The sequence below is a fragment of the Pseudophryne corroboree genome, chromosome 2 (genome assembly GCF_028390025.1).
Source record: "Pseudophryne corroboree isolate aPseCor3 chromosome 2, aPseCor3.hap2, whole genome shotgun sequence".
NCBI lineage: Eukaryota > Metazoa > Chordata > Amphibia > Anura > Myobatrachidae > Pseudophryne > Pseudophryne corroboree.
The window spans coordinates 341,639,656-341,651,814 of NC_086445.1; the positions used below are offsets into that span (position 1 = coordinate 341,639,656).

The 12,159-nt window shown below is 44.3% G+C and overlaps 1 protein-coding gene across 3 annotated transcripts in view; it reads left to right on the top strand.

Moving 5' to 3' along the window:
* Window positions 1-12,159, top strand: part of DNAJC3 (DnaJ heat shock protein family (Hsp40) member C3) — a 315,586-nt gene that overhangs the window by 161,427 nt on the left and 142,000 nt on the right. For all 3 annotated transcript variants that reach the window (XM_063953028.1, XM_063953030.1, XM_063953027.1), the window contains one exon: window positions 4,973-5,047. In XM_063953028.1, the coding sequence (XP_063809098.1) occupies window positions 4,973-5,047 (75 nt within the window). The remainder of the gene's footprint in view (window positions 1-4,972; window positions 5,048-12,159) is intronic.

Here is a 12,159-nt window from a genome sequence, read left to right on the forward strand (position 1 = left end):
GGTCAAACTGAAATCTAAATTGCAGTGTAAAAAGAAAAAAATATAAATTTGTTTGCTCCCTTGCATGGCAACATGGTTTGTTCCAGACATAAAGCCACATTACAAATCTTAATCAGGCCCACAATCTGTAGTTTTATTCTGCATTATATCTGCTAAGTATGTACAATAACTCAAGATTGCAGGACCAAACATTGCTTTTATAAAGACTTTGAGTTAAAATACAAAATATTATTATTATAATATATTTGCATGATAGGAAAAAAATAAGGGCAGAGGAGAAAGCGTGGGGTGGGGGGGGGGGGGGTGTTGCGTGTGGGAGCTTGCAACAGTGATTTTCAACCTTTTCAATTTGCCACACACCAAACAAGATTTTAAAATTGCCAAGGCACACTATTAGGAAAAACACAGACACATTTTACCCCACGAGCAAAAAAAACATACACATTGGCCACCGTGGGAAAAATACACATTTTGGGCCCACAGTAATTACAGCACACATTGGCCCCCACAGTAATTACAGCACACATTGGCCCCCACAGTAATTACAACACACATTGGCCCCCACGTAATTACAGCACACACTGCCCCCCACAGTAATAAAATAAAAATATGCTGGAACCTAAATCGGGATAGTAAATCGCGATGAGGTTAGACATGCATAAAATGGGTAGTGGTGAGGGCTTTGTATGGCTAAAGATAAGTAATATTCAGTGGATTCTGGAGGACATGGGAAGCCAGTGTAGGCTATTTGCAGAGTTATGACTACACTTTGAATAATAAATGGGTGTATTCTGGCCATATTTCAAAGATGGATATGATTTGACTGCAAGAGAGATCGGATGTTACCATTTAAAAGAGAAAAGTCAAGTGTGACTTCAAGACATTGTGCTTCGGAGAATGAAGATATTGTGTGGAAAATAAACTGCACTTGAGACATTTTCAGCTTTAGGTAGCCTTGGGATATCAATGGTGAAATAGCAGGGGGCAGTTGGCCACATGAATAGCAGAGAATTGGAGATGTTACAGTAAGAGATATGGTTTAGAGATGGTGTTTGGAGGCCAAATAAGCAAATTACAGATGGGTCCTCTTTCATCTTACCCGCGATGTGTACACATTACAGTCAGAGGATCACTGCATGAGTGCCTGTGAACGTGTGTGTGAGTGCGCTCGTACCTGTGGCCCATTGTATAGTCACGGGTGCGACTATACGCAGCTCTGCATAGCTAATCTTACAGGAGATGTTATGCACGTGCGTAAGCATCTCATGTACGATGAAAGAGGACACCTCTGTAGTTAACCATGTGATGTTCTTAGTGAGAAGCAGAGGTTGAGAGACTTGCGGTACTCCCAACAGATAATGCCATTGAAAGGATGATTTGACAAAGATAGAGACACTGTTGGAGCCGTTGCTTGGGTAGGATGTAAATTAGGAGAGACCTATGAGTTAGTGGAGTAAAAGATGTGCAGGATCACGGCACTAAGGGTTTGCTGATTTGGGTTGGGGCCCCTTGGCCTAGCTGTATATGCTGAAGAGTGAGATGGATGTCTTAATAATGCTATTCCTCATGCAGGACACTAGTAGCAGAATACTGATATTGAAGAATTGGTAGGACCGATATTGACAACAGGTGCAGGATAGCTTATGACTGTAGCAGAATATAGGATATCTTGAAGCAGGCATCAATTACACTGGAACTGGGTGCTGGAAGCACATTTGAAACATGTTGCAGGAAACGCTGGAGCACTAATGGAGCAGGCTGTGATATGCTGTGAAGCAATACTGAAGCAGGTTTGCTGGAACACGCTTAGGCAGAAAGCTGTGAAGCAAATCCTAAAGATATACTTATTCACTTTGTGGGTGCTGCAGGTGGCCAGCAGGGAGAGGAAGGGCCACAAATTGACAGTGATGGACCCAGTAACCCAGTCATGTCAAGCACACATATGTCCAGAAGGATGATTATTGAGAAGTAAGTAGGTTGGTAACTACTTATGTGAGTGTAGCCTCAGTCCGAAGCACCTTTGCAGAGAGTCAAAAAAAGAGATAGGTAAGAGAAGCTGTGGGAGTGCTTCAGATCTGATCGTAGATGTGCTAAATTTAGCACATCTACGATCAGTCACTCAGACATGCGGGGGGATGCCCAGCACAGGGCTAGTCTGCCCCGCATGTCTGGCCCTAGCTCCCTCCCGCCCATGACCACCTCTGCACGTCAATTAGGCAGAGGCATTTGCAGCCCTGAGATGCTTTTAGCCAGGAGCCATTGGCACTTTAAGAGTTTGAGAGTGTGGGCTGGCTCCTCCCTCTATGCCCCTCCTACCAGACTGAGTTTTTAGAAAATGTGCCCAGAGGAGCCGGTCACAGCTAGGGGAGCAACAGCCTCCCTGCTTCGTGGGACTAGGGGGGGGGGGGGGGGTGGAAGTAGTGTCCGCCCTGCGAGGTCTGAGCCACTATTTCTGCTGACAGGACACTGAGCTCCTGAGGGGATAGATCGTTCCCCACCACAGGGGATCGCTCACCCCAGCAGCATGCCGCCACCCACTTACAGAGCCAGAAGATCAGTGGCGAGTGAGTCACCGCCCCCCCCCCCCCCCAGCAAGCGGGGGGCCGGTGTGAAGATGGCGGCAACAGGGTAGGGAGCGTGGTTTTTAACCGCGCTCCGGAGCTCAGAGGCACACTGTGCGGCCCTGTGAGGGGCGCCCTGAGCCAGCGCCCACTGGTCAGCCTTTCGGGGGCCTGGGATCTCAGCCAGCATATACCTCGGGCCAGTATAATCCTTGTGAAGAGCGGGAAGACAGCACCATTTTGGGGGCGGAGCTTCTCCTCAGAGCAGACCCAGCAGTGGATCAGCGCCATTTTCCTGCCTGCACAGCGCTGTCCAGAAAGAGCAAGTTTCTATACAGCAGTGGTTTTCAACCACTGTGCCGCGGCACACTGGTGTGCCGCCAGTAGCTTTTACATGTGCCGCCAGAGATGCGCTGCCCGTCAGCACGCCTGTAAACTTTGGCAACGCACCATGACACATCACGTGGCCGCCCGCTGCAAGCCCGGCTGGCTGGCCGGCCGCCCACCCGCCGCCAGCCGCCAGCCACCAGCCGCCAGCCAAGTGCTACTCCCTGCTGCTCCTGACTGCTCACGGCCTCTTTAACTCCTGCCGGCTGACGCTGAGGGAGGGAGAGGCAAAGGGAAAAGTAATATTGAAACCTACTTACAGGTATGGTCCAGTGTATGTGTGAGGAATTAACGTGGGGGCCAATATGTGTAATCACTGTGGGGGGCCCATGTGTGTAATTACTGTGTGTGTGTGTGTGTGTGTGTGTGTGTTGGGGGGAAGGGGGAAGGGAATGATATGTGTAATTACTGTGTATGTGGAAGGCCAATGTGTGTAATTGCTGGGGGGAACAATATGTATAATTAATGTGGGGGGCCCATGTGTGTGTGTGTGTGTGTGTGTGTGTGTGTGTGTGTGTGTGTGTGTGTGTATATGTGTAATTACTGTGTGTGGAAGGCCAATATGTATAATTACTGTGGGGGGACAATATGTGCAATTAATGTGGGGGGGGACGATATGTGCAGTTACTGTGGGGGGGACGATATGTGCAGTTACTGTGGGGGGGACAATATGTGCAATTACTGTGGGGGGGACGATATGTGCAATTACTGTGGGGGGGACAATATGTGCAATTACTGTGGGGGGGACAATATGTGCAATTACTGTGGGGGGGACAATATGTGCAATTACTGTGGGGGGGACAATATGTGCAATTACTGTGGGGGGGACAATATGTGCAATTACTGTGGGGGGGACAATATGTGCAATTACTGTGGGGGGGACAATATGTGCAATTACTGTGGGGGGGACAATATGTGCAATTACTGTGGGGGGGACTATGTGCAATTACTGTGGGGGGGACAATATGTGCAATTACTGTGGGGGAACAATATGTGTAATTACTGTGGGAGCCAGTGCATTTGTTTCATTACTGTGGGGACCAATGTGTGTTTTAATTCCCCATGTGGGCCAAAGTGTGTGTTTTGGGGGGGCGTTTTGGTTCGTGGAGTACTGATGGTGTACCTTGGCAATTTTAGAATTTTGTTTGGCGTGCCCCGAATTGAAAAAGGTTGAAAATCACTGCTATACAGCAACTCCAGCTATCTCTCTCGGTACCAGGGGGTTGTAGAAGAAAGGGGGAGGCTTGTGACCCTAGTCAGGATACCGGTGTCTGGATTGATTCCGGCGTCTGTGTTTTTGGCTGCCGAGAGCCCGACCGTATCCCAAGAATGCTGTAGTGGCTGCCTCTGACCGTTGTTGAGTGCAAGTCTGTCTTGTTACTCCTCAACTGGTCTACACAGGCTGGAAGTTGGCGGTCTTCACAGGCTTGCACCTTGCAGCTGGGAAGTAACAATGTATGGCATGTGATCCACCCAACTACATCTCTTGTGAACATGTATTGCATCCAGTCCCTCTGCTGTACTTTAACACACCTGTCAAGAAGATACTGCAAGCAATATTTAATAGTCCCCCATCAACATATCAGTGTGTAAATTGGTTAATGCTCCACATAGTATCCTTTTTATAATTTACATTGGGAAGAGGGGTACACACATGGGAAATCACAAGGAGTTCTGTGTCTGTTATATGCATCACTCTGCGGTCTAATACTTTCATTTCCAGCAAAGGGTATGTTTTTCCTGGTAATACTGAAGCTCTGAGGTTGGAACTCAGATATTTATTTAGATACATTCTATCTGTCTATCCTGTCTATCCTGTCTATATCACTTGTGTACTATATATAAAATAATGTATTGAATGATATTATTGTTTACGGTCACCATGCAGCATTCCCAGGAAGATGAACATTACTGAGATATCAGATTAAATTGGATGGAGCTCTATGTTTAAGTCCTTGTTAGAGAAGGTTGCAGTGTCCTTTTTTTTTTTTTCTTCTTTACTTCTGTTTGTTTTATTCTTTCAGGCAAGATTACAGCGAGGACAGTTATTGTTGAAACAAGGGAAATTGGATGAAGCAGAGGAGGACTTTAAGAAAGTGGTAAGTTACTTATAAAGACTGATGCAGTAACCCAAAGCAACTGTACAGTAGTTTCTTTGAAAAACTGTTTATTACTATCAAAATCAGAATAGCAACAACAAGACAATTATACCAAAACATCCAAAATATCAGGCTGCATGCCTGAGGCTGGAAGACCATACAAAGGCAACAAAAGTGACTATTGAATTTCTGGACATTTCTTGATTTAACATACACAATCATATACTAAAAATGACAAAAAGAAAACCCAACCAAAGACTGGGAAGACAAGGGTGAAGCTAGGGAGCACAGGTAGGTATAGGGTCGGAGGGGTTGGGGGAGGAGCAATGGAGCCCAGGAATCACCCCAAATGACATATCAAACATAAATCACCAAGGGGAGAAAGTGACACAGTCACACTACCGTAGAGTACGTCTACGGATTCAACTCGAGCTGTCTGTGAAGAAACAATGAAGTGGATTCAAACATTTTAAAGATATTACCTTATCTTTGGGGATCAAGCGTCTTTATATAGGTTCCATTTCTTATAAAACTTGATTATTCCCAGTTCAATATCTGTCAGAGTAGATTGCCTAACAAAATATAATAATTCACCGTACATAGAAAAGGCAGAGTTTAAATAGTCCAATTTTGCATAATAACCTTTTTGGTTACTGTAACTACGTTAGTCAATAAGGGGATAATAGCCATTTATTGGTACCAAGAGACCAGTTATCAAAGTTTGCACACAATAAAGCTAGCGTATTCATTGATAATCGGAGAGAAAATAAGTTATTGATAAAAAATAGAACTTTGCCCCAAAACTTGTGGATTTTTCCGCATTCCCACAAATTGTGGAAAATAGGAGCAGATAAATAATGACATTTAGAGCATTGGCCAGATTCCCCAGAGAAATGAAACCCTATGAAGTACTTTAATGTGCGTTTCCTGTAACAATGCTGATGATGAGTAACATAATGTATTATCAGAATACTTGAATAAAGGGTGATGATCTTTCAATAAGGGCAACAAACACTTCTAGCTCGTTACTAACTGTACAGTAGCATACCTCCCAACTTTGTAAGCTGAAGAAGGAGGGATGCTATCACGCGCCGCTCCCGAAATTAGGGAGCGTGGCCTATCTGAAAGGAAGCGTGGCCTCGCGGCAAGTGCCGCAATCGCAAACCACGCCCCCATTTTCGGCATTATGGGGGCATGAACTGCGCTCAGAGAGCTGCTGGTCATGCCCCCTGTCCCTCTCTCCCATGAATAGACGCTGTGCGCATGCGCACAGCGTCTATTCACCGCTGCCCTGCTCAGAACAGTGAGTGACGGGGGGGGGATCTCCCAACTGCCCCTCCACCCACGGGACACTGCGACCCGCGGATGGGACTGCGGGACAGTCCATATAAAACTGGACTGTCCCGCCAAAAGGACAGCTGGGAGGTATGCAGTAGTTTAATCAAAGCAGGTTTCTAGGGGCTACTGTAAAGTTATGGTTTGTTTGTGAATTATACAGTTATATTTAAATCTTTTCAATAAACAACCACTAGGTGGCACATTTCCATGTGGCTTGCAGTGTTTGCATTTGCTCACATTTTTTTTTCTTTTCTTTTTCTATTTGACTGTCTGCCGTACTTGCGTGTATAGCTGTGTTTGTGTGACAAATATATGGAATATTTTCCTTTGATTTGTAAGTATGTGTGTGTGTGTGTGTGTATATATATATATACAGGATTTCGTGATTTCGGACAAAAGCCTTCACCACAAACTTCTGGTTGGAGATATATTCCTTCAAAATTCTGATTGTGACCACCTGACTGTGAAATCCCCTCTTAAATTGAAAGATTTTTATACTTGTTATACCATTATATAGAATTTTTTAGTAATCTGTACTTATTTGATGGATATTTAAGTTGTAAATGTCAGTATGTACATGAATAAATAATTTTTAAAATTATCTTAAAGGCAAATTGGCTCCCACTAGAATCCTTTTTCCTTTTATATCTATCCCATATACCTTATCTGACAGAAGGTATTTCTTAGTGGTTGGAGACTTATGGTACAGCGCATAAAAGGTTACCTTTTATTCAAAATATATAAATATATATATATATATATATATATATATATATATATATATAAAATAGCGCATTTTGTGTGTACGGGTGACCGATGTATCATTACATCGGTTGTCTCTTCTGCCGCAATCCCCATCGCTCTAATGAGTACCCAGCCTTAATTGAGCAATGTATTTATCTGCCTTCGTTTATTATTTGAAAGGTTTGCTTTTTAGGAGCTCAATTGTACATTGAACTCATATACTCCTTTCACATCTCCAATGCCGGATCCCACCCGGGCTTTAGAAACTGGACCTTCCCGGGTGGGATCCAGCATTGGAGACTCTCTCATACCTCTTCTGCTGGCTTCCAGACCCGGCATATTGCCAGATCGGTTGCCACAGCGGCGGGGGGCGGAGCCGGCAACGGGGGGCGGAGGGGGAGGTGGCGCTGGGAGAGGAGCTCATCTCAGAGCCGCCTCTTCCTATCTTGTAAACGGGTCCCGGATTGAATCCGTTTACAGAGCCACTGACCCTGTATTCAACCCGGGAATAACACTGCTTATAACCCAGGTTGAATTACCGGGTCAGGCGACCCGGGAAATCCGACATGGCGATTTCACACCGCACACTGACCCGTGTCGACCCGGCAATATGCGGGTCGATACCGGGTTATTTGTGCGGTGTGAAAGGGGTAATGTGCTATATATAAGCTGTTCAAGAAATAGATATTTTGTTCCAGAGCTTCCCCTATTTTGTAGTAATAGTAATACTGCAGATACTGGACCTGATTCAGGTTTGTTAGCAAACCAAACAAACACACAACTGGGCAAAACCATTCTGCACTGCAGGTGGGGCAAATGAAACATGTAGAGAAAGTTAGATTTGGGTGGGATGTGTTTAAACTGGAATCTAAATTGCGTCCAGTATTTACCATGCACAGAAACAATATAACCCACCCAAATCTAACTCTCTCTGCACATGTTACATCTGCCCCACCTGCAGTAGCTTGCTAACAAACCTGAATAATCCCCTCTGTGCCATGGGAGTCCATTGAATCAACTAACAATAAACATGCAGAAAATAATTCTCTGTGGATAGAATACCATATACAGATGTGTCCTCATACACCTAGCACTAGCCTCAGTATGGCATGTGGTGCGAGACACCTAGCACAAGTGAGCTATCCCCAGCAGTGCCATGTCTTAATCGCAAGGTGATGTGACAGTCTTGTGAAGCGGTTTTGTTGCACCACATTGCAATTTAAGACGCACATTTGAGTGAAAAAGACACGGAAAAATACTCAGTGGTAACCCAGTCACTCGGAACCTTCCTAGCACGCCGAGAAGGGATGTTTCACATGACTGCAGCAGTAGTCTGGGTGGGATGTACTAAAGCGAAAATTACATTAAAAACCCTGTTTTCATTTTATTTTACCGCATTTCCAAATGTACTAAGCCCTGGGACGCCAGAGATCTGATGTGGAGGGTAATGCCAGCTTTTGCTGTCGTTGCGCTATAGAAGCCTATGGGCTTCTTTCCACATGCTTAGCTGAGAGGGATCAGATCACTCCTGGCATCCATCGCTGCTGCTGCTGCGGCACTCTATGCATGGCAGATGAGTCATAAACTCGGAAGTCCAGATACCGGCACCTTTTATCGGGAGAGTTGTCCTTTGCGATAATAATCACATATAGTACCTACAGTATGCAATGTGTGGCGGGATGTACCGCACAAGGTTAGTACATCCCGCCCTCTATGAGGAAACCTCTTTACTCGCTTAAAAACCTCCTTGGTGAGGATGCAATGCTACAGCTTTAAGTTGCAGAAATTACTGCTACTAGTCAGAGAGAATATTAATTTGTAATTGTTCTTGTCTTGAAGTCATATAGGCATTTTTTTTAATTATAAATAAGGAAATAGCTGAAATCGACTAAAATGAGCAGTGTTTGTGTGAGCCACAACAGTCCTCACAAATGGGAAGGTCACTGAACTCTGCAAATAACTGATTACTATGGGGACATATTTTTAATATCTTAACTTTAAAATACCCCATTAAGCATGTCACTGTTGGTTGTGAGCAATATCTGTGGTAAAACATCTAGGTCAGAGAACTCTTCTTTTCAGGCCTGCAGAATGTCAACAGATCAAAAGTGACACCTGGAGAATAGAAGGTCATTCACTAGACAATTACTGGGGAATGAGAACAGGCAGCTAAAATGTCTTTTCTCTTCATCCGCTACATTCTTTCCAGCTTTCCTCAGTCTTGGACCAAGGATATTTTCCTGGTAAGGATCTAATTGCACTGTTTGCGCACTATTAGGAAATTTGTTCATTAGATGTGCAGTAGCTTTAGGTAAAAAAATAAAAAATAAATAAAAATTTTTTTTATATATATATATATATATATATATATATATATATATATATATATATATATATATATATATATATATATATATAAGTCAGACCAGACGAAACGCGTTGGGTGAATCCTGATACCACTGAATCCTCAGTTAAGCTACTTTTATCCATCTCCATTATTATAATTGCATTTCAAATCTTTTTTATCCCTCATCAATTCCGTGCTTTTTAAACTTTTATTTTTAACGTTTGAATTGTATTCTTTTAGTAACCCCATGCTTTCAAAATTTTTTATGTGCTCCATGCAAATTTTAAACTGTTCTCTTGCCAGTTTTTTTCTGACGCTTTTTCATTGTTTTGTGCCTAGGGTCCCATCGTGCTAGTGTTTAGCACCTTGGATGTTGCAACCCCATTTCGGCCAGCTATGTGTTTTTATGTGTTTTTTTTTTTTATGTATAAAACATCTTTCTGTTCATAAATAAACCCCCTTTTTTAATTTATAATAGCAGTCCTTTTTCTATTCCTCTGCCACCATTGGTCGCTCAGATCTTATCCACCACTTCCAACCTTAATCTTTACACTGCACTCGTACTAGTGCAGAACTCATTTAAGAGATAGCAGACGCCCTTTATGTTTTTAGGGAGTGGCATATAGAGACCTTTTCCTTTTGGGGTATTTTTAAGCTGACATACTGTGAAAAACTTGTGTCCACTGCGTAGATTTTTTTGGCGCTGTTCGCTCACCCCATACACATATATATATATATATATATATATATATATATATATATATATATATATATATATATATATATATATATATATATATAATACCATGCATGTCAACTTTCCGGTGCAAATCATTATGGCTGTTGGTAGTGGAAACCTTTATTCAAGACATTGATTTAGTAAGGGTTGTGGATGACATATTGTAGATTAGTTCCTCCTTTTTTTTGTTGGTGGATCTGTATATTCTTGTTGTCTGGCATCCTCATTTCATGAGTCTGGTCCAGGAGTGTCTACTCTTGTCCTGGTGACCCAGTTTAAAGGGACTAGAACTGGAGTTTGGTGTTCATCTGAATCACTTACAACAAAGTCGCTGTTGCTATTGGACCAGAAATGGTCTTTTTTTTTTTTTTTGAATGGATGCTTTCTCCTTCGTCCTAGAGGATGCTGGGGACTCCAAAAGGACCATGGGGTATAGACGGGATCCGCAGGAGACATGGGCACTTTAAGACTTTAAATGGGTGTGAACTGGCTCCTTCCTCTATGCCTCTCCTCCAGACCTCCGTTAGATTCTGTGCCCAGAGGAGACTGGTTGCACACTAGGGGAGCTCTACTGAGTTTCTCTAAAAAATACTTTTGTTAGGTTTATTATTTTCAGGGAGCACTGCTGACAACAGGCTCCCTGCTTCGTGGGACTGAGGGGAGAGAAGCAGACCTACTTCTGTGAGTTCAAAGGCTCTGCTTCTTAGGCTACTGGACACCATTAGCTCCAGAGGGTCTGATCACCTGGTGCGCCTAGCTGCTTGTTCCCGGAGCCGCGCCGCCGTCCCCCTCACAGAGCCTGAAGAGAGAAGCCGGGTGAGTAGTAGAAGCAAGAAGACTTCAAAGGCGGCAGAAGACTTCAGATCTTCCTAAGGTACCGCACAGCGGTCGCGCTGCGCGCCATTGCTCCCTCACACAAGTGGCACTATATGGGTGCAGGGGGGGGGGGGGGCGCCCTGGGCAGCAATAAAACCTCACTTTTGAGACTGGCATGACAGTATACATTGCATAGGCAATGTATACAGACCCCCGCCAGTATAAATAAAAGCGGGAACGAAGCGCGCCATGTAGGGGGCGGGGCTTCCTCCTTCAACTCTAACCAGCGCCATTTTCTCCACAGCTTGCTGCAGAGACGCTGCTCCTGGCCCTTCACTGCTGTACACAAGTAACAGGGTGCACGAAACAAGGGGGGGGAGCACGAAATTTTGGTGTTGATTACTTGGTATAAAAGCGCTTACAGGTCTGGGGCGTTATTTAATTCCTTCAGACCGGTGAGGCGCTGGGTGTGAGCTGGCAAACTCCCTTTCTGTCTCTCTGAAGGACCTTACTGTGGGTCTGTCCCCTATAGCCCAGTGTGTTTGGGGGTGTCGGTACACGTGTGTCGACATGTCTGAGGTTGAAGGCTCTTCCCAGGATGAGGCTGGTGTGGGAGATGAACAGAATGTGGGAGTGACTCCGTCGGCATCGCCGACTGCTGATTGGGTAGATATGTGGAGTGTTTTAAATGCAAGTGTGGCTTTATTGCATAAGAGGTTAGACAAATTTGAGTCTCAGAACCAAGCATGGAGGCAATCCATGGGAGATGTTTTGTCACAATCTCAGGCCCCCTCAGGGTCACAGAAACGTTAATTTACCCAGATAGCAGACACAGATACCGACACGGATTCCGACTCCAGTGTCGATTATAATGATGCCAAGTTACATCCTAAGGTGGCCAAGAGTATTCAGTACATGATTGTGGCAATTAAAGATGTGTTACATATCACAGAAGATCCCACTCTCCCTGACACAAGGGTCTGTATGTTTAAGGGAAAGAAACCTGAGGAAATGTTTCCTCCCTCTCATGAACTGAACGCTCTTTTTGAAAAAGCTTGGGAGTCTCCTGACAAGAGACTGCAGATTCCCAGGAGAATTGCTATGGCGTATCCTTTTCCGTTGCAGGAT